This window comes from Acanthochromis polyacanthus, chromosome 15, assembly GCF_021347895.1.
Source record: "Acanthochromis polyacanthus isolate Apoly-LR-REF ecotype Palm Island chromosome 15, KAUST_Apoly_ChrSc, whole genome shotgun sequence".
NCBI lineage: Eukaryota > Metazoa > Chordata > Actinopteri > Pomacentridae > Acanthochromis > Acanthochromis polyacanthus.
Genome location: NC_067127.1, coordinates 8376489 through 8399906, shown reverse-complemented (window position 1 = coordinate 8399906; position 23418 = coordinate 8376489). Strand labels below are relative to the sequence as shown.

The 23418-nt window shown below is 41.0% G+C and overlaps 1 protein-coding gene across 1 annotated transcript; it reads right to left on the bottom strand.

Annotated features, from left to right (window-relative positions):
- Positions 1-611: 611 nt before the first annotated feature.
- On the bottom strand, positions 612-21809 carry sgms1a (sphingomyelin synthase 1a). Its single transcript, XM_022187031.2, has 6 exons — positions 21675-21809; positions 6672-7547; positions 6444-6561; positions 5064-5217; positions 4073-4239; positions 612-3068 (listed from the first exon to the last, which is right to left on the bottom strand). The coding sequence occupies exons 2-6, from the start codon at positions 7283-7285 to the stop codon at positions 2895-2897; spliced, it is 1227 nt and encodes a 408-aa protein (XP_022042723.1). The 5' UTR covers positions 7286-7547; positions 21675-21809; the 3' UTR covers positions 612-2894.
- Between the last annotated feature and the right edge of the window lie 1609 nt (positions 21810-23418).

The window sequence follows — 23418 nt, the reverse complement described above, 5'->3', positions numbered from 1 at the left end:
CAAAAACAGACTCTAAAAAGCACGAACACTGGATTTTCATTTATCAGACGCAAAGAAACACAACAAACGAATAACCGTTCCTCCGCAGCTGCTAGATGTGTAACCAAGCAACTGTTCATTAACAAGTTTTGCCTTTTAAACCGATGATACACCACTGTTGTGACTTGTTCCACAGCCCCAATTGGCTGAAGGTTTAAGTGCAAGTGTGTGTAGGTGGTGTGCGTTTATTCAAAGAGGCTCAGCTTACTGAACTGGCTGACTATAAACAGCTGGGAGGACGAGCGGAGAAGTCAGAGCGAGACTCCAGCACTGAAACATGAGCAGGACATGTTTGAAAGGTTAGCGAGAGGCCTAGAATGAGCAAATGGAGGAAATAACTGTCAGACATGCTCAAGTCCACTAATATAAACTGGAAGATGAAACGCATTGAGAGGAGAGGCCGGCCCTCGATTCTATTTATACAGCTCAACATGTCCATCTGCTGGCCGTTAACGGCTCTGCCATGACGTCATCTTCTGGCACAATGAGTTGACACAATGAGAATCTAATCTGATGCAAGAACAACAGACCATCGGTTCACCAGTAAAGAAAGAGGCTGGCAGTAAATTAAATTCATTATAGTAAAATGTTTTATTCAAAAACATCCCATGTAGAATCCTTTATCATATCTTACAAACATCTGGTATACGCACAAAAAGGGACAAAGAGGGTGAGAAGTTTACAGAGAAACGTACAAGAAAACAGACGTTCATTTCTTGTAGACAGAAACAAAAATAAAATAACTTGATTGGCAAACTAGAAGACAAACATTAAATCCCACCTTCATCCTTATCAAAGCCCTCAAATATTAAGAGAGCCACGTTTTAACCAAACATTGCCGTAAATATGGCCATAAAGGAGGAACCTCCTGTGCTCTTATGAACTGAGAAAAAGTGAAATGATTGGACGATGCTACAGGAAGGAGGTTGAGCCTGGACTATCATTTTTCTCAAACATTAAGACTCCTCTTGGCATCAAAATCTTTTAAAATATCGTGTTCTTGCCCCCTTCCTTTGATTAAAGATCATCACGCTTATTTATTTGGAAATTGTAAAATTAAAGATTAGTGCAGTTTTTCATCAGAGCTAACTAAGTTTAGTCTGAAAAAAAGTTTCACATAATGAGTTAAATCTTTCCCTCTACATGAACCTGTGTAATACTTGCTCTTTACAGTTCAGTCATAATTACACAACAACAAAAATAAAAGTTAACATATACATGATTAGGATCAATGTGGACGCATTTTCACATTCATGGAAATCAATGTTTGCACACTCACGGCCAAATGTGTCACCAGCTCTGTGCATCACGGTTCAGCTTGCTCCCCACAAACAACTTCCATGTCGTATGTTTGCTACTTCTACAAAGAAGATTGTTTTGGCGTTGCACTTGAGGAGACACTGCATACAGAAGATACACTGTCTTCAAACTGTAGAATAGCAGCTTGATTCAGTACAAGAAGAAAAAACAAACGATCAATGTACGAAGAGATTCAGACAGACACCTTGCCTGAAGCTTCCGTTTTCACAACTTTGACATCTACTCAGCTCAAGATAAGTGTCACATTGAACACTTTCCTCTCCATCTCATCAACACGGAGGTTGCAAAACAAGACAGTGATGAGGTTAATTCTGATTTCAAACAGGGAATCTATGTGGTGAACAAGAGAAAGGCTCATTATCTCCTGAGCAAGAGATGCTGCAATGACATGTCCAGGTCCAGAATAACTTAACTCTGCACCTTGGAGACATTTCTTGTCCAATTAGGCAGTGATGTTTGCAGATGATGTTGTGGTGGAAAGTAAAAATGATCAGACATGGCGATGCCCACAGGCAACTTAGCGTGAGCGATCAGGCTTTGAACATGGCTGGTGTTGGTTAAAAAGACTGACTGGTAGAAATGAAATGTTACAGACGGAAAAACAAACAAAAAATACAGGTAACAGTCATTTTCTCTGTTAGAACAGCATTGACCAGCTAAGCACAAACTGACATCTTAAAGCATCGAGAAACAAACGGGACATTTCACTCACTGCGCTTAATTTTGGGAAGACCAATCTTCTGGTAAGGCTGGCGTAGTTGTTTTATACATTCATGGGAACGAGACTGTGACCGTGCCGCGGTACGAGGTGGTACGGTGGCAGAGACACACAAGACATATAGTACTTGAACCGTTTTACAATCAAGCTAAGGAAGGCACTGGAATAATGTTATACCACATTAGATTCTTATGCTTTCAGTTATCCATCTTGAAAAAGATAAAAATCTAAAAATCTTTTGTTGGACATCATTTGCTTTTGAAAAATAAAGTTTGACATATTTAGAAAAATTATTTTTTGCACCTTTGACTCATTTTAGCAAGGACAGTTTACAAAACGTAAGTTGCTATAAAAAAAACCAAAAAGAAAATGCTTATGGCATTTTGGTTCTCAAATAAGCATCTGATTGACCCTATTTGCACTAAAATCTAAAAACATGAAGACATCAACTATGGGTTTTTTTGTGCTGTGAGGGGAAAAGTATTCGAGTCCTTTTCAATAATTTAAAAAAAAAGTTTTGAGTTTTAGAAGTTTGTTGAAATGCTTCGTAGATCTGCTACAAAATCGGAACCTTATGCGGCCTATGAAGAGGAAACTAAACAAATAAATTAGTACTTTGACCTTATACTACCAGAGAAGAAAGAGATATGAGAAAAAAAAAACAATACTAGGTGGGTCACAGTGCTACCCATTTGGACAGGGATGTGTTTGTAACTGTGGGTGAAGAGACAGCGCTACATTGAACAGTGCCATGTTCCTTGGATAAAAACAGCACTTATGGAAGTCACAGTCCTTGCCTGCTTTAACATGACAGGGGTCACTGGATGTCCAGTTTGCTGTACTTCACGCCGCGGTTCCACTGCAACGCTCGCAATGAAAATGGCAGCTGATAGTTCCGGGGGACTATGCCGGTCACGTTCTCTTCAAAGTACTGGAAAAGTCTATACCACCACACCCGAGAGAACGGGTTACTTTGTGACATCTCCTTCAGCTGAAACACAAAAAACACACAAATATTTAATTTTTGCTGACGTTTGCCAACATTTAACACTGTGCAAGTTGTGCTTTCTGTTAACAAAGGCTTAGGCGCACGTGGAAAAACAAAGCTTTGGTTACAACCAGACACAAACTGGTGTATTTTGTTAATTCAAAAAGTCACTACTTGAAAATTCAGTATAGCTTTTTGTTGCCAATATTACCACAAAATCCTCCCTCATTGTTTTACAGCAGTACCTTTAATACAATCACAGATATTATAGGAATCGGCGATCAATATGGGAGGTATGCTTGTTTGCGTTCTTGCCAAAAATTAGATGAGATAACCAAAACCACTTGTGTCTGTACAGTAAATACAAAGCTGCAATTGGCAGCCAACTGGCTCTGCACAGACTGGAAACGGGGGCAAACGGCCCAACAGTGTCCAAAAATCTGCCGACAAGAACCTCTAAGGCTGAGTGTATTTCATAACGTTGCATAACAATACATACAGCACATTTTATATTACATAATGGATGCACAGTGATGCCAGCTGATGAACACCACAAGGTAAAAAGCATGAGGAATATCAGGCAAATTAACTTAATGTAATTCACCTGCTTTTAACCCTCCTGTTGTATTCATTTACAGACACCAACAAATAATGTTTCCTTTTGTGAAAAACATCCTAAAATTCAGAAAAAAAATTCCCCAAATTTCTGAAAATTTGCAAAAGCTTCAGGAAGAAAATTCCAATAAGTCCTTAAAAATTTCCCTTAAAAGTTTGCTCAAAGTAAAACTTCTAATGTTTTCTGTAAGAACATTCACAGCGAACTCCGCTGGATTTTGGTAGACTTTTCTGTGACTGTTCTTAAGAAACAAATTTTTAACATTTCCACCAAAACATGTTTAAAAAAAATTCAAAAATGCTAAAAATGTGGACATCAGAAGTTTCACCGTGAAAATATTTTTTTCCTTTTCCACATTTTCAAACCTTAAAACGGGTCATGTTGCACTGACCTGCTGGTTGGCCATAGTGTGGTACCACCAGAAGAGACGTGTAGTGATGAAGTACGCCACGACCACGTCCACAGTGTAGTGGTCATGGGCCAGAAGGATACAGAAAATTCCCACGGCACTCAAAGTCCAGCAAAGCCAGTGGTACCACCAGAACCGCCTGGGAGAATCTGTCAATAACAAAAAACACATGAAACAAATCAAACTTAACACAAAAACTCCAGAGTGAAGGCTGAATTCTCTAATCCCAACCTGTTAGTTCATCAGCCATTAACGCTTGTGCAGGACTTTGGGCTAAATGAGCCACTGGGGTCAGTGAGTGTCAGCTAGCAGCTATGAGAAACTGTGGTCATAAGAGCCATGCTTCAGCTCCAATGCTACACAAAGCTTTTCTCCTTTTCACCACTAGATGTCACCACTGTATCGATCAGACACAAGGCATTGCAGTGCCGTGTGATGCAATAGAAGAAGCAACTTTTCAACTCAAGTTTTCCTTAGAAATCCTGACAGTCTACACACTTTGACCAAAATGCTACAACCTCTCATCCACACGCTGACTTAGTGAACTAAGAGGGTGAGCAAACCAAAATACGTTAGATAACGGAAATGCTTGCTGTGCTGAGGAACAGAAAATGTGATTATGTAACAGTGCAACGTCTTAGCACACCGAGACGAACATGTTGCAGGCATGTGGACGGCGCAGAACTTCCTTTATATTTTCTTTGCATCTGGATCTCCTGACACTTTAGAGAAGTGCTGCAAAAGCTAGCAACATACCGAAATTTCTCAAACCATAAAGTGCTGAAAGTTTAGGCCAATCTCACTTGTCCGTATTTCCTAACATTGTGACACAAGTGACATCCATGCATGCACTCTTGGTCTTCAGAACATTATTACTGCATATGTGGCTTTTCAAAATGAACTGCTCCATGCAAGAAAACAACTTTCCTGTGCATTCTTACTTCAACTATCCTCTAGACACAGTGGAACTTACACTCTTTGATGAAGAGGTATGTTAGTGTTAACATGACGGTGTGGCCACTATATAGATAATCGCCACACATGGTGTGTGAACCAGTGATGGACAGACCCCCACCAGCAATCATTTTCATTATTCTCCTCATCTGTGCCTCCCAGTTCCCAAGAAGCTGAAAGAAAAAGCACAGTCAGACATCGATTTTAGATTATGTATGCAAGTATAATAACTGAAAATCTTACTGGTGCCTGTTAAAGAAATATGAACATAAAAGAGAGAGATCAAATACAGCAGCATAGCATAAACCAATCCAACAGGTGTGTTTGGTTCTTCATGGTATAGGTGCCAGCAGCTACTATTAAAGTTTCCATCAAGTCTGGATTCATCCGTGCAGCCATTCATCACCTTTAAATTACTTTTCCACTACTTTGACAACAACTTACAGTGCATGTGCTTCCATGTCACTTTTCTACAGAAGTTGTAAAAAGTGATCTCATCAGAGGAATTCAATTAGTGTATAACACCTGATTGTGAGTGAAGCTCTTGCATTCAAAGTTTTAGTGAAATTAATATAACGTAATAGCAGCAAATTACAGCAAGCACTGTAATGCTGCAGGGTATTCAAATCTATCAAAATACACACCAATGTATACATTTATACCAATTTTTTATCATTTGATTTACGTTTAAGACTGACCTCCACTGACTAACAGTTACCATTTAAATTTGCAGACACACAGGAGGAGGAGATGCAGCATCCTTGTAGACCAGTAAAAAAAAAATGAGGGTGAGGCAGATGAAGGTGGAAGCACACAAAGCATGCCCGATGTCTTAACTCTCATGTTCCCCAAGCACATCAACATGTCTTACGCAATGCTATTTTTCCCTGTCCTTACACAATGAGGCTTTTTGCAACAGTTGGTGCTTCATAGTGGCTTTTTGAGTGGGTACTCGTATTGCTAGTGTTCCAGCAGCACACATCTGAAACAGTCATGAAAACTGCAGCGTTACACAAGCTAGACATGGATACACACCTTCCTTTTTTCACTGGAGTTATCTAATTTTTTTATGAACAAAAGCAAACAACATTTGCACAGAGGCTTCAAACAAAAGGATGTGAATCTGCTTTCTGGCAGAACATTTGCAATATCATTCGATAGAGATTACAAAAAAGTGAAGCCATCACTTCAAGTTCCTCTTACAAAAAAAACAAAAAACACAAAGCACTGGCGCACATCGTAAAATCAGCAGAGAGCACTCAGAGGGTTTCAGGTACAAGGGATTTCATTTTGTGATCAGTACACCCATTACAAACACATTTGTTCTAAACAAGAAGGAAGGCATTCATGCTCAACTAGCTACAATAGTGCCCGAAATAAAAACAGGACGAGATCATACCTTTGGAGAGCATTTAAAGTGCATCCCAGGAACAGGCAGAGTCGTGATGTACATTGTAATACACCGGTACATATAGAGTGTGCCAACAATGAAAAAGAACCGCCTGCCTATAATAGACCTAGAAAGGAAAAACGACAAAGAAAATGAATAATATAGAAGAGCAATATATTATCCATATGTATTTTGAATGACTAAACTTCACGTTAAACTGCAAGCCCATCACTGTACCTGTGCTTGAGTAGAATCCACTGTATCAGCCACAGTGCCACCAGCAACATGCCATTAATCTCACAGATGGAGAAGGCCCATTCCACCCTGTTAAACAGGTCGAAAAACTTATCGGGCAGCGGCGGAGTATGCTCCTTTGGTGGTACTCTCTCATGGACCACTGAAATTACGACAGTGGTGGTGACAAAGCACACCACCGCGTAGACAAACGCTATGCCCGTCTTCCCCCACTCAGGAGGGAACGGGGATCGCGTGGATTCCATTGTAGGCATGGGGATGTGAATCATCTCCATCCCGTGGTCCTTCATCCCCAACGTGCCGTTTCTCTGGGGTTTGGTAGTTCCGTTGGGCAGCCCGCCAACGTGGCCGTTTGCGTGGCCATTTTTGTGCGCCTCGATGTGGGTCTCTATCCGCAGCGTCTCCAGTCGCTCCAACAGTTGCTGTCCGCCGTCAGACGACACCAGCGAAAGGGGAGGCTTCCGGAAATCTGCCTCGGTGAGCCCGAGCAGAGCGGGGCCGTCCATCTGATGGAGGAAATCTATGTACTCTGGCATCCCCTCCTTGTTCAGCCAATTAGAGACATCCTCTTCCGACCATGCTGCCACCTTCTTCATCTTGACCAGTGGGCAATATGGAGGATTAGGAGGGTCCTCAGGCTGGAGGGCGAGGTCCACAAGAGGTTAGGCTGTCTATGGGGCACTGGTAGGTCCTTTCCAGTTTTGGCACATGGTGTGTCTTGCACCCAGAGGGAGCCCGGCCTCCTCTTTAGGTGATGAAGGGGCAAAAAAAGGCAGCCGGTTGTCTCAGGGTTAAAGATGATCGGTGAAGGACGGCGGGCTTTCCTCAGTTCATCAGCTTTTTCCACACACTGCACCCCTGGCAACAAAAAAACAAAACGCTGTGAATCAGAATGCAGTCACGACAATCATATCCCCTTCCACATATTTCTTTCCTGCAGAAGACAATTTAAAAGCATGACTCATAATGCTGGTGCTCACTACCAAGTTGATCTCCACAGATTTACTGGGTGTAGTCCTGAACTGGATGCCTGGCCCGGAACACCACGTGTTTACTCTGAATGAGTGAGAGTGGCACAGGTTGCCTGGGCAACTCAGAAATACTGGAAATCACCGATCAAACCACTTAAGATCAATTTCAGACATGAAACAATAAATGAATAATTCACATCATTCTAAATTTTTTACAGCAGCAGCAGCAACAGTATGAGGACTTGGTCGATGAGCAGCTTTCTCCTCTTTGATTCTTGCTGCAGGGAAATCTTTCAGGTATCTGTGGCAACATCCTAAGTAGACAAGCTCTTTTATAGATCTTCTTCTTCACTGACAAGGAGTCAAAATACTCAAGAATGATATGTGGTATTTTTGAATTACACACATGAAAGGGTTTCTGGTTCAAAACCACTATTATTATTATTGTACAACAGATCACACAGACCTGAGGTGAATATAAAGCCAGACAAAGTGATGGATGGCAGCAGAAAAGAAAACATGTACAGTGAGGCAGTGATTCATCATTCATTTGATAAGCAGAACAGACAGGGCCGATACAGAGATAAATCTTAATTTCTACAGTTTGATGGAGTAGTCTGTCAAGTCAGCTGGACAAGTAATTTAGGTTACTTAACCAATTTATCACTCAAGACCAGGAAAAAAAAAACGCTACAAAAGAAACTCCTACACTGGAAGAAAACAGGCCTCCAAGCTTCAGCCAAAACTCAGCAACAACCGGGGGACGAACTCACACATCTGCTACTTATCATCCGTTTGTTTATAGACCGCGATGTCGGTGGTGGACACAGGGTGGCCCTGCTTGTGCTTGGAGGAGGGGAGGCTGCAATGTACAGCTGGAGACAAGTTTTGATCTACAGCATGGATAGGAGGAAAGCAGGTGGATAGAGGAGGAGGAGGACACGGGACAGGCCGCAAAGAGGAACTCATAAATCAGAGTGAAGGTCAGGGCTGAGCATTAAGTCAGCCCCACCCCTGTCAAGAGTCAGCCAGCAGTCATCATGCCCCGACACAGCAAGCTCGGCTCAGGCCAACAGCAACTAAATACACTGGCAGGCTGAACGGTTGGCAGGACAACAAACTGCACATCAGTACCTCATCTCACCTCAGCTCTGCTCAGAGGCCTGTTCATTTAGGCCACAAAAACAGGGTCAAATAAACAGGCAGAAAGCTGGGCCGTCTACAACTGTAACACTACCTTGTGTCAGATTTGTCTCTGCAGAGGTCTGATGAACAATATGACCAAATACCCTCATGATTTTAATGTAACATACAAACACTGAAGAAGAAGTGTGATAATAAACACAAGGATAACATGCAAACAGCACAGCGTGACCCTGGCTATTACACCAGCTACGTGACGTCCCAGCTGTGTTCCTTCACATAGTCTGTAGAGAGCAAACGGTAACAGTATTTAGCAGAGATAACGAAAAACGCAGTGCAACAAACAGCAGTTGCATCAATCTGTTAACAGCTTACAACTCAGACACATCAGAGATTAGCTGTAACCGAGTCAGCTTTGTGCTGGGGACCTTTGGTCTATGAATCTGCTTACAGCTTGCGAAAAATAATCTCATTCAACTGAATAAGGCAATGGGCAAAAACACACCGATTCCAAAACAGATAAAGTAGCTTGTATGTATGAATTTGTTTTAAAAATAGCTGGATAAAAGAGCGTGTTTAACTTTAAACGTAGCCATGTTTTGTAATCTGTAATTTGCACGAGAATATGCAAATCTTTTCAGATTTTGAACTGAAGTAACGCACAAACATGATTCTGAGCTGTGGTTCTCTTCTCCCAGTAAAGACTTCAAAGTGCAGAAAAAGTACCTGGGGTGCATATATAAGCACTAAATTACATTTCATGGAAAATTATTGACCAAGAAGCAGGCTTAAATAACATTTTATGCCAGAATTGCAACAGCAGTGAGACTATTGGGACAGTATTGTTTGAGGGCTACAGAAACAGGGCAAGGCCTCAAAACGACACTGAAGCTTCTCCTTGAACAAAAGACCTTGAAAGGCTATTTTCCCCTAAGAACTTTCGTAAATATGACAACGCCAGAGGAAGACAACTCAGGAGGATAAGCTTATCATGGCCAGTGCTGGTGAAGCACAGAAGGTACATGTTTACAGAGCTCAGAGTCTTGTTGTCGCATTTACCCAATGAAGGCCAACTCCTCCTTACAGCACTAAACTCAGTCATTAGCTGTGGATGTTTAAAGTGTTGAGGGAAGTGATCTTTGTTAACCTGATCACAAAAAGAGACAAGTCCCATGCTTAGTATTACACAACGACACACACGGAAGGTTTAAAGAGGGGACACGGGCTTAACTGGCTGGACTTTGAATCACAATACTGCTCAAAAAACAGCACAGAGATCACAACTACTGAAGTGATACATCCAGGAACTGGGTGTCCAAGTAGATCGATAAAGAGGAGGGAACTGTATTGATGCAGAGAGCACACATGAGAATTTAACAAGGTTCGCGTACAGTCTCCATTCTTGCCTTTTCTTTAATCGTGCAAATACAACTGCTAAAAGACAGCGAACGTAAAATACCTGTCCAAAGACATTTAGACTGCAAACTGCTTCACAATTATCATTTAAAGGGCTCTTAACTGTCAAATCCTACACATTGTTATTTAGTCGAGTACAGGTTTTGTTGAAAACATGTATTTTTCAGCATGTTCCTGCTCCATATTCATACAGTTGTGTCTGGTCTATCAGCAGTTGAGCAGCCACCTTCCCGACTTAAGATAACAAGAGGTTTATCTACAAAAGAAGAGATTCACACCTACTTCACGACAGGAAGCCAGTGAGAAAGAAGACATGGTTTGAACTTCTTTCTCTGGTTTTTCACATTATTAATGATGCAACTACTTCCGTCACTTTTCATGAGAACTGAAGTGCAACAGTATGATGTCTAAAATGGTCTCATATTGCAACAATATCACAGCTCTTCCCTCTTTCGTACGGTTAACTTTGCGCTCCACGTGGCTCTGTGGATCAGGTGCTAACACGTTGCACAACAACAGGCTTCTTTTCTTTGAGCCTTCAGTCCCCGTACCATCTAGACCAATCCTACCAGTAAAGAACTGAAGCAGTGAACTACCAGATCGTTGCCAATGTGCGACATAGCTGTGAAGACTTACTGAGCCTGTCTGCTTCGGAGTTTGAGTTCAGCTTGATGGGTAAAACTCTGGCTTGCCACAACAAAAACTGAGAACTGGTTGAGGCTGATTATACACTGCTTGCTTCTTCGACTCTAAAGTGAATAATTTATTGTTGTTAAACATCTATAATTGTAACAGCTTGGTTTAGAGGAAACCGACACAAGAGAAAAACATCCCTATCAAAGAGGAACAGTCCTCCAGAAGTATCTGTGTGGCGAGTTGAAAAAGGGGGCGGCAAAGATCACACCATGATTCTTGCCATGACTTCCTCTTATTTAACATATATCTCTACCACACGTATCGCATCAGGTGGAAATGCCAGCGCGGACCTAGAAACTAATATAAACAGGAACAACAAGCTAAACGTGAAGCGAGGAGCAAGGCAGCTAGACAGGCTGAGCTCACCAAAAAACCCGACTAAATAAAGCAGGACCATATCAGAGTCAGATTAAAACAAAACTGCTTCTACTTTATGCAGTAAATCTTTCCCTTCTGAAAGTTTGGTAGGGCCGGAGGGAGGGGAAAGGAGGGGGTGCTGGGTGGTTTAGCACAAGGCAGTAGAGATGACATCACCAGAAAAAGATCCCACCCAGCAGTAACAATATGTCAAGCTGACATAAACATAAACACACCAACCGGAGTCCATGTTTAGGCAGCCAAGAGTGGGACCAAATGACTCTGAACGGCCTTTCACAGATGTGGAGAGTCATTTCAGAGTGGGTATAACAACGAACAAACGTCTAAATCCTCGCTGGCTCCGCTACAAGCATCATCCAGACATTCACTAATTAAACATTTACTAAGGTAAATAGCAGGCTGGATACTCTCATGATATCACTAAGCTCTAGAGTTCTTTTTTCCCCCTGTTGAGCATCCACTTATACACTTTTCAAAACACCTGACCTGAATCTGAGCTTCAAGTGGCATTTGCGTTGTACAATTTATCACTCACTGTCATGTGTTCCTAAATGCCCTCCTCTCATTTCATCAGCTGCACCACGCTGGCCTTGGTGGGGAGGAAAATAGTTCCTCTGACCTACCGTGACCTTCCGTTTTTGAGTTTCCACCTCTTGCGTCGGTCTCCTCAGTGCCTGAGTGATCAGGAGCCAACACCTATTGATTATACTTGATATCATTATCTCTTTGGCTGTGCATTTGCTTCCTTCTGTTTTCATCCTGTGCTGTTATTTTTGGGGGGAGCTACTGAAAAATAAACAGCTGCACCTTGTAAGAATGGAAGTCTGCTGGTGCAATGAATGGCCTTTGTCAAATTATCTGAAGTACAGACTTGAATACTTTTGAGATTTGAATACAGATATACAGACTTTTACACAAGATACGCACGTAGACACTCATGGAAATCTGATTGAGCTGAGCTGCCTTTACTAGTCTTATCATGTGAACCGGGTAGCTACTATCTGACAAACACATCATGACTCTTACACAGTAATAGTCGCCGAGCGTTTGGGCCCAGAAACAATCCTAAGAAGGGATTTTCAAAAACAGCATGTCTGTGCTTGAGTTAGAACTAAACCAAATCTCAAATCATTCAAGCGTTTCCACCAATAATCCAACCACGTCTGCAGGGTAAAGTCGTCACCGTGTAATACTGCAAATGCGTAGGAAGCTACAATTAATGAGCAACAAAGGGAGCTTTGTGGAGGGAATAGATAAAACCCATGAATTCTGCTTCCTGGCCAAATAATTCTGAGTGTCTTGAGTCATTTTATTAAATAAATGAACGTCACAACTCTGTGGTTTTATCCACTTCGTGTAATAATTTGTTGGTGTTCTTAGTCATTTCCAATTGTAAAGTGAATATTTTGAAGATTTAGACTGACTAAATCAGACACCTGCAATGGAAATTATTCATTATTTTCTGTTATTTTAAAAAAAAAAAAAAAGCTTGGAGAAATTGAAATGACAAATTAATCTGTAGATTAATCAATAATGAAAGTATTTGCAGCTAAAATATGAATGGAACATTAAATAAATTCACACACAAATACGCTCTTCAAGCAGAGTTTCAAGTAACTGGAAAGTTGCAAAGACTGGAAGAAAAGAGGAAACCTGAAAATCACAAAGCCGTAAAATACAACAATTCAAAATACTGACTAAAAACATTTTCTCATTGGATGGAAATGTATAAATAAATGGACTTGGTCACTCCGTTTGAGAAGAGATGACAGGTGTCAGCCATCGCAGCAGATCATGAGTTTTCTTTAAGTTACAACAAAGAAGCAAATAAAGCAGAGCCACAAACACAGAAAGATCAGCAACAAGTGTGAAAACTGATGAAGCATTTTAGGTTTTTCCTGCTTTTCTTTACCAGGAAATTACCATAATCATAATTTATAAAATGAAGATGTCGCTGTGAGCTTGGACAGATTTTTTTCACAATTTTTTGAATGCCATGGACTAAATTAACAGATACGGATAACGGTTGGCAGAACATTATTACTTGCTGCCTGTAATGTGGTAATATGGGTAGACCGATGTCTTTTTCCCCAGCAGATACTGATTCATTATCAATCATGGATTGCAGGTTTAATCTGCTGCTTTAGTCCAGAACCACTAGTCACTAATGATATGGAACTGAAACTGCAAAAAACAGACCACAGACCACTCCCACATGTAGTTTCACAGATATTTCTCATATCTGACAGCTCAAGTTGCATTCAAGCTGGATGCTTGTGTGCGATACATTTGTGCAAAATGGCCTTGACATTACATAATCAACTATCACTGTCAGTAGCATAGAAGTCATCAAATATAGTATTTTCTCAGGGTCTTGTCTTTTTCTTTGTACACGGTTTCTGAAAAAGTAGCATCTCTTTACATGGTGTTTTTCCATCTCGTGAAGTGAACTAACAATGGCTGGACGACGCGCTCCCACCTGTATCCCTTTACAACTCGTACACAAACACCCAACAGACAATGTGAGGCCAATATTTACATAACCGGGCCTGTCTTTCTGAAGTGATAGATAATATGGTTAACAATTAACTTGTGAATTACACGGTAGCTCAGTCCCTGTCCAGCAATGAGTCAATACGCATACACCGATTTTGATGAACCGTGTTACTGTAACTCACGTTGCCGTTTCGAGAAATTGAAAGCCATAAAGCAGAACATATGTATAGTACGAAATGCCGTAGGGAAAATGACACACCATAAGCAACTTCAGTAATACCGAAACTTCTAAGATGCTCAGTGACCAGCAGTACATAGCCTTTAGTTTGTCTGTTTGATGAATAACCCGCTTGGTATGCGCAGTATTTTAAAGATTAAAGAGCCAGCTCAACAAACATCACACAAAAAAAGAGAGAGACTGCTGCCACCAACCAAAAAGAATGAATTCACAATAGATTGATTCAGATAATAAAACATTTTTTTGTATGTGTGAACGTGAAGGAAACAACACAAGCACCCACCAGTGAAAAACAGTTCTCTGTAGCCACAACAGTAACACAAGCTGTGGGCTTTTCCTTAGAGACGCCTGGATGTGTGAGCCTCGCCTATCACACACACACACGCCTAACACATACACGCCTAACACATACACGCCTAACACACACACACACACACGAAATCAGCCTGGAGACTGTTTCAGCACCTGAGACAGAAGCATGGAGCGAAACGGAAACAAAGTGTGTCTCTTACAGATCACAGATAAAAAAGAAGATAACATTACTTGTGTCATGTTACTCTGTAAAGGTGGAAGGAAATTACAAGGTGGCTAACCCTTCAAAACCCTGGCATTTTATTACTTAATGTTTACAACGAAGAATAGCCCCACAAGGGGTGCTCTTTTGGAGGTTTTGGACGTGTAGCTCTATTACTCAAACAAAGGTGGCATTATTTTGATTTGTAATGCTGCAATAATGAAAACAATTGCTTGAAAAGTTTCCAGGAACCATTTCCTGGAACAAGGTGCGGGCTACTGAGAAGCCTCTACAGTAACTTGATTCAACTTAAATGTCCTAATAATTTTGTAAACCACACCTAAACTTTGAATTTGTTTCAAGGCTTAGGTTTCTATTGTCAAAAAAAGAAATGTTGAATAAAGTGCCTAGAGGGTGTTTACTCTGTGGCTTCCTTGAACAACAGACTGCTCATTGCCTGGGGGAATAATGACCCATGACAGGGTGGATCCTTTAAATTGTCAAAGGACTGACTCCGGCACACAGTGTAAACTAAACCATGTTCAGAAAATATGGCATAATTTTTGTGCAAACTGTTCACTGAAATGTGTTGTAATTAAAATGATCTACTTCTATGCCTGCACAATATTAGTTTTTAATCTCAAACAAAAGACTAAGTCCTTTGAGGAAATATAGATATGATACAATCTACAGTGGCAATAAACCTACAACAAAATGCACATCTTCATCATACAGATCTTAACAGCCGTGCTATCACAGAACAACACTGTGTATGATTTGGCAGGGATGGCTCTCGCTGAAGTCTCCGGGGAGCTGAACGGCACAACAGCCACAGTACTGCTAGGTGCTATCCGCTAATGAGAAAACCACCTGTGGCTTTATGAATCACTGATGAGGATGTCAGGCCCTCACAGTCCCAGAGGACCGACACAAATTGCCAAGCGCCTCTGCTCAGCTGCATGTGGCGCAGACACAGACATTATATCTGGGATGCAACACAGGAGACTTGCTGTCAACAGGGAGTAATTAGTGTGCAGCGTGCCGTTTAGACCATCTTTTTACATATCAACAATTTGAACTACTAAGGCTTGTGGCAATGACTCTGACAGCTTGACAGACCTGCAATGACTTTGCATGCCTGGGCAGAACACACACAACTTCCTGTCGGTTTTTGTATAATTGCTTAACTTGCACTCTTGAATTAACGCTGCAGTTGAAGAATCTTGTGCTACCGTGGCAACTCTCAAAACTTGTGTCTTTCTAAGGTGTAAACGTAATGAGAATGTGAGGTATCTACAGCTTAAAACACAATAACATGACCTCATGACTCTACTGGCTTCGAGGTTAATACGTTTTACAAGCAGTTTCTCTAGTTCTGTCTGGGTTTCTTTAACCTGCATGGTCTCCAGATGAAGATGCAATTAATGTGCCCTTTGGATGACCTTAAAATCCAATGGCAGTACAAGAAAATCCACATTTTCTAATAAGAAAATGGAAAAGAAAGAATTCCCCACCCATATTAATACACTGAGTAGTATTCTAAAAGCTTCCCAGACAGTGTAACCTCTAACCTTGCCAGCAAGTTGATTTTTCGCGATATTTGTGAGTTCACAAATCTCTCAAGAAACCATCTTGCTCCGCTCCCGCCTTCACTTTTCGTACAGCACCAAGTTGGTTCGGGCCAATCACGCAGCAGTATTCGTGTGTGGGGCGGGATAATGTGCGGGATATCCGGGTGTGACGACAACACCAAGCGCCAGTAGATCAAAATAAACATGGCAACGGAGGACAACGATCGCAGGGGGGGGGGTATATAGCAGTATGGCAAAACCAGCATTGTAAAAAAAATATCCGAGCACCTTGTATAGTAGCTACACGTGTGATGTTTCTAAAAATCAAACAGTTTGGCAATCGGTTCAAAATTCGGCGAATAATTCCACTTTTACATTCAGCAGTACCTCTCTCCTCCATAGACTTCTATGCACCGCTGCCTCGGCTGGCCCCGGTCCAAGATGGCGGCGCTGTAAGCACGTCTCTCGACAGCCTATGATGCGTCTACCTATATATGTCTATGGTGTAGATGCTGCTATTAAGTCAGTTTTACTTTGACCACACCATAGCAGCTGTGCGCAACCCGATGACGACATATTAAAGTTTGCCGCGATTGGCTAAAAACAAACCTGTCAGAGGCGGGACATACTGTTGCATTGTCCAATCCGTGCCTCTTTCCTCCGAACGGATTTACATGGAGCGGTCCCAGATTGATATTGTGGAGTACTATCAAGTACTACACAATTATTAATCTGGCTATTGCCAGGTTATGTAACCTCACAAAATGGGACATCCAGGGGCAGTCATAATTTCCAGTTGTTCCTGTCTTAGTCATGTTATCTAGACTTTACTCACACTTACTCATTCTCAATACGAGAAAAATACACCTGGCTTAAAAAGGGTTAGGCAAGAATAGCAGGGGAAACACCCTCAACCACAGAGAAAGTTTGCATTCTCCTCATTGTCTTGTACAAACATGCATAAGATAATACAGCACATTAATACAAGCACCCGTCAGGGGACAAAGGGCTTAAAATCATTACAGGATAAGAAATTATAAACAAACTTTTTAAATAAACTTTTTACCTACACATTAGCATAGATTCACTTTGTCACATAGAAGATGTGAATGAACATACACTGAAGAAATCACCTTGTAATGTCTCGTCATTGCGCTTTGGATCAACATATTTTGATTTAAATTTTTCACACCTTTGGCAGAAGTCATTCTGTCTGCTCTCAGTAAAACATCATGTTGATTTTTTGCATTTAAAATAAGCCAAACTCTCTAAAACGAGGTCAGGAGTCTACAGCAATTACACTACACAGTGGTTTGCTGCCAAAATATTGTCACACTCGTGTACCTTTACACCGTGGGACACTTGCATAGCATAAATGGAATGCAGAGAGAAGTTACTGGAAACAAGCCAGGACAGGGAAATACCCAACTCAGGTGTAAGCAGGCTAGACAATTGCACAAACAAAAAAAAAAAGACCTTCACAGGCACAACTTGTCCTACTTAAAATTCCTAACCGATACTCCCACCCATCACCCTTCTCCACATGTCATGTACCTGCATCATCCTGTCTAATATAGATCCCTATACTAATACCAAATCATTCTAAAATCTGTGTTGCTCCTTCATTCATTGAATGGCCAGCTGAGTAAAACAGCATTGCACTACTTATACATTGTCCGTCTGTTCAATTATTATCATAATTTGAGCTCATAATTTGACATAATTTCTTGTCTGAAAAACAAAAAATAGATTAATCAAAGTGCTACTAGCCTAGATCTCCAAAAGATGTTGTAGGCCACAGGAAACTGGGGCATCATGTGATGATGGTACAACTTCATGTGTTTCTAATTATGGTCAGAAACAGCGCTGTAGCTGTTGCATGTTGCTTCTCTGGAGGAAACCCTGCGATCAAACTGTCATTGGTTGTTGAGAAGTGATGATAAAATGGTAGTTTACATGCATCAGACTATCGACATTTGTTTTGACCAGTAAGTTATTTTAAAAACAAACTAGTCATTGTGATTTGCAAACAGTATCAATAACACATTTAATAGATTAATGTTTAATCTGACAGCTCTCACTACTTGACGCTTTGGCAAGCAACCAACTATGGCAGGTAGACTGTTCTAATATAAAAATAAACATTTATGATAGCTGTAATGTAAACTTTTTGCCAACATTATCACAGACTTGTCAATTCTACTCTATTTTACCATTTAAGTCACAGTTAGTGGTGGTGTTGTACTGAACTGCAAGCTGTGTTTCTATAAAACAGTCAATCAAATTAAAATCAAAAAGAATTAAACGTTTGAAATGTGGCAAAAAAATACAAAATAGAACATGATTTACGATTGTTTCCAATAGCGGCTATGGGGCAAATAAACTACAATGTGTAGCATCATCAGCTAGTGCAGGGTACATTATGCAGAGCTACAATAAACGGAGAGAAAAGTCGCAGTTAATTGCCCCGCTGACATGCACGTCAGGTGTGGTTAATGATGCAATATGCAACAAATGTGCTAAGTGACCCATGTGACCTTGACCTTGATCTGCTGACCTCTAACTCAGTGCCAAGTTTGATTATCCTGACTTCAGCACTTGCAGAGATATCTGAACGGACATACACACACACATACACACTTACCCAGCCAGCCAGATACCGAAGCGAGTGCAGTAACCCTGCTGACGTACACGTCAGGCGTGGTTAACAACTGATACAAGACCTAAATTTCAGAACGTATTTAAATACAATGTTTCCATCTTCTATTGTGCACATTGCATCTTTTCTGATATAGAATCATCTAAACTTTGTAAACACAGATGCTATTGCAAGGCTGTTTGTATTTGACTATATTAGTAGTCAGGGATTATATCTACCTCCTTTACGGTCAGTGACTTAATTCTATTTGTATCAAGAGGATAGATGGAGGTTTAAATGTTGAGTCAGTTCATGGTGAAGACTTGTTGAGCTCACGTTTTCATCCATTTTTTGATACATATAACATACATGCCTACATACAGACCTTGCAATTATTTTTCCAAAAGATATTGACTGTAGAAACTATTTGAGCGATTCCATTTCTAGTTAGCTGAAATTTAAAAATATCACATATTGTACATACATAAAGCAAAAACGATTATATTCTTTCATGCATGGTCGCAAACTCCGGTTCATTTTTAAGTGGCAGAGCGTATGGCTCAAGTCTACCCCGCTCTGGTAGCGAAGAAGTAACTAGAAAAGCACTCAGAGAGTGCAGACCTCCGCCAAGGATAGAGAGGAAAACAGGAAACCCATGGAGTGAAGGATCATGAGCTGGAATCGAACCTGGATCTCTGACACAGTTCTGTTTACAAATCACCTTCTTAACCAGTTGAGCTATCTGGACACCTTGCTCCAATTTGTTGGACGACATACTAACCTATGATGTTTTTGTCCTATTTTGGACCACATACTAAAAAATTCAAAGTGATCCAGAATCCAGGATCCTTTCCGGATTGCCACCAAAATTAAATCAGCTCTTCCTCTTACCATAGTCTACAGACCCTCAAAATTTCATGTGAATCTCCCCAGGTGTTTTTGAGTTATCTTCCCAACAGACAGACAGACAGACACACACACAAATGACGGGTGTCACATAACCTCCGAGGTAATTAGTCAGGTATTAAGGGTTTATGGGTTTGACCATTACCTCAAAACACCCTGTGACTCTGACACCATAAATATGCACAGCTAACACTCCCAGTATGTCTTCAGACAGATTGGAAACATTGAACAGAAAATCTGTTGCATCTATAGGCTTTGTTTTACACTGATGTCTCCCTCTCTTCTTCTCTGAGAGGCTGCATTAGTCTCATCCGTCTATCTCTTCCTGCCCTGTTGGTATATGTCTTCCCTAATTAGTCTCTCTTCTACAAAACCCAGATCAAAAAAATGTGCAGAAGCTTGAGAACAGTATCAAGTGATGTACAGTCAACACTAGAGAAGCAGGAGTATGAGATAGAAAAGTGTCCATGTTGTCTAAGTTCCAAATTAAAAGCAGAAAAGTTAGTTAATGAAATTGTTCAGCTCCTGCCTAAATTAACAATGGCATGAAAGTGCTTTTTCCTTCCAGTTTTCAGGCCGGAGTAAGTTGATGATCTCAGGTACTGCTGGTCAATCTGCTGGGACAGTTTTCCCAGCGCTGAATCACAGCTGTGTCTACAGAACACTCATTGTTTCCACTTAAAGACAAAAAACACTGCTGTGCCTTGCTTGTCAAATGCACCCGTATCCTTGCTTGTTGGGACCCTTGCACGGTTAGCTTTGGCAATAAGGCTTTCTCTGCATAGGAGCTGGATACAGGGACAACAATAAACCCTGTTTAACATTTTGCCCTGTTGACACCGACTGCAGTCACAGTGATTAAGCCTGTGAAGAGCTGCCTTCTCCCTGCTTCCTTCACACACACACACAGACATCTCCCTGTTTTTTAGCACTTTTCTTTTTGGCTGATGTGTATATGACAGTCTTCAGGGGATTTCTTTGTGGCCTAAGTGGATCTTGGCAGTCATGTATTGCTAATAAGACAGTTTTTCCCCTTCTAACGACACAACTGTTTAAACAGATCTGTGATCAAGTTTTCCCTAAAAAAATGGAATGTGGAAAAAAAGACAGAGCTACATCAGGTCGCCTGCTCCGCCCTGTTTGCTCTTCAGGGAAAATAAAAAGAAGCACAAAACGGAGGTAAACGTGAGCCAACCCGACGCGTTGAGGAAAAACCAATGTTTGTCCACCTGTAGTACTCTGCTTTAATATTTACAGAATATGAGGAGACATGGAGAGAGGGATCGGCTGAAATGATTCACCGATCCGCTGACACAGTAACGTTAGGAGGCACACCTGTGAGATAGCGTTACATCAGAATCACGCTTGACACAGGTGGGTAAACGTGCTAAAAACATCCATTTCATTCACATCGAGGCCTTGGCAGCCGCTGTATAGTGTGGCTTAAAGGCTTATAGTCTGACCACCTAAAAATAGATAGACAAGTTGGCGTCTTCAGTGTTGTAGCTAGCTAGCTCGCTAAGCTAAAACACAGTCCACCCGGGGGTCTTGTGTTTATAGCGCGATTTGGGGAGAACTGTTAGCTCCATGACTGTGTACCACAATGCTAAAACCAAGAAATTGCGTTTAAAAATAACCCAGAGAGAAACGTAGCGTCTCTAGTCAATCACGTTGGATCGGGATTAACGATAACGGGAGATGTTTTCATCGATTTAAAAAAAAATGTTTCAACACAAGGCCAGTGAGCCGCATTAGTTAGCTAACGTCGTGTTTGGGAATAAATGTAATATAGAGCCGTGGTCGTGTCGCAAAGGAAAAGCAGCTTAGCGACAATACAGAGCTGTTTATCTGAGTTTGTGCCACAGCGCGATTAACACATTAACTAACAGTTATCTCGCCACGACTTGGAGCCTCAGTCTTAACTAACCGAGCTCACACCGGGCTGAGAGAGAGCCGCTAGTTGGGGGCTGTTTTTTCGACGAAGAGCTAGCAGAGATGTGTGTGTGTGGCGTGTTTACCTTTCCGTCGAAATGTTGAAGGACTTCTTTTTCAAATTGTGCTCGTTATCAACCCAATGTGGTGCGGATCCCTCCTCAGTATGTCCGGTGTTTTCATGGGGAGGCGGTTTGTGACTGGAGAAGCGGGGAGTTCCCTTCATACCGTCACAAGTGCTGCCTTCATAGACAAGCAGAAACGTCGGAAAGGTGGCGAACGTGTCAACACCCGCACTACAAGGATATAATAACATGTCGCATATAATGAATAACATGCGACATATTGACAGTCTAAGACACACTCAACTCACATTCAGCAACATGTCACAACAAACTGCCCATTCACAGCGTATTTTTTCGTTTTTATTTACAAAAAGACATTGTCATAGTCAAATATATCTAATTTCGGAGCTTAAGTGGGGTACTTGAATGCATCTGCAGTGACAACTACGATGAAAATGCAACGTTGGACAAGAACCGGCCAACCCCACTCACTCATGTGAGGCCATCTATTGGTGAGGGATTGACCCCAATAAATATTTTAAAATTGACAAACTGTTTTAGAAAGTTAACCACACGTTAAAAATATAGCTCTAGTAGCGTGGTGTAGTAATAAAAGAGGACAAATTGGCAGCAAAATGAATCTCAGTGTGCAGATTGTTTTTGCACACTAGATCTGTTCTCTGTATTCATTTTGTTTTGTATCAAATGAGGAAAAGAATGGTTTCTCATAAATGTAAAGCAACATTTTCAAGAAGTCAATGAAACAAGGATTGGCTATTGTGAAACAAGGTGGATTCAAAGGATTTAAAGGTTTTCCCCCGTATAGTATAAAAAAAACAAATAGCAAATGCAATGAAATTCTTAGCTCACTGTGTTGCTATCTGGTTCTGGTTCACCTATTTATATAATGCACTCATTTAAATGAACAAAGTACTGAATGTACAAAAGAACAGTGCTAAAAGAGTATGCACCAAATTGCTTGTGCATACGCAGTAGTGAATTGAGCTCTTTGGTGGGTGATATGCGCAGAGGGCATTGTGGGACAAGATAGTGGCTTGAAACTGTCAACTAGTCATATGGCCCAAGAGTAGGAAATACTTTCATTTTTCAGGTTCTGCTAGGGAGCAAGAACATGCAGAACAAACAGTAGGAAGAAATCATCCTGATACTATTTCACAGTTGATAAATGATTACACTAAAATGTATAAGGGAGCCCTGTATTTGTCAAAATAAAACATTTCTGAGTGAACTTACAGACCCACCTTTAGAAGTATCACTTCAACAAAAGCTTGACATTTTGATGCACCGATGAACTTTTACTGCTTGATTAGAAATCCCACTGAGTACATTTTCTTCTGTTGAATCTGACAGAGCTGTCACTGTGTCTACATGTTTACATCCTTATCTGCCTTCGCTGACACAGGAGTCCTTCATAGATTAACAGTAGATCCTTTTGTTTCTTCTCTTAGTAAGTGGTTGTAACGTCTTTATCCAAAGATTTTACACTGTCTTTGACTCAGAACTTAAGTTTGCTAAGGAGTTGTGAGTTTTTCCAGTTCTAAATGAGATTTGCAGTCAAAATCACATGTGTATCTTCTCCAAAATAGACTATTGCAAATGTCTTTAAACTGCGATTAATCATAACTCTTTATCTTTTCTTTAAAGTCTAGTTTATTGTCAATTCTGCCACATGTGCAGTATATAGATGGAATTGAAATGCTGTTTATCTCAGCCCCCAGTGCAAACATGCAAGGCACTGTAAAAA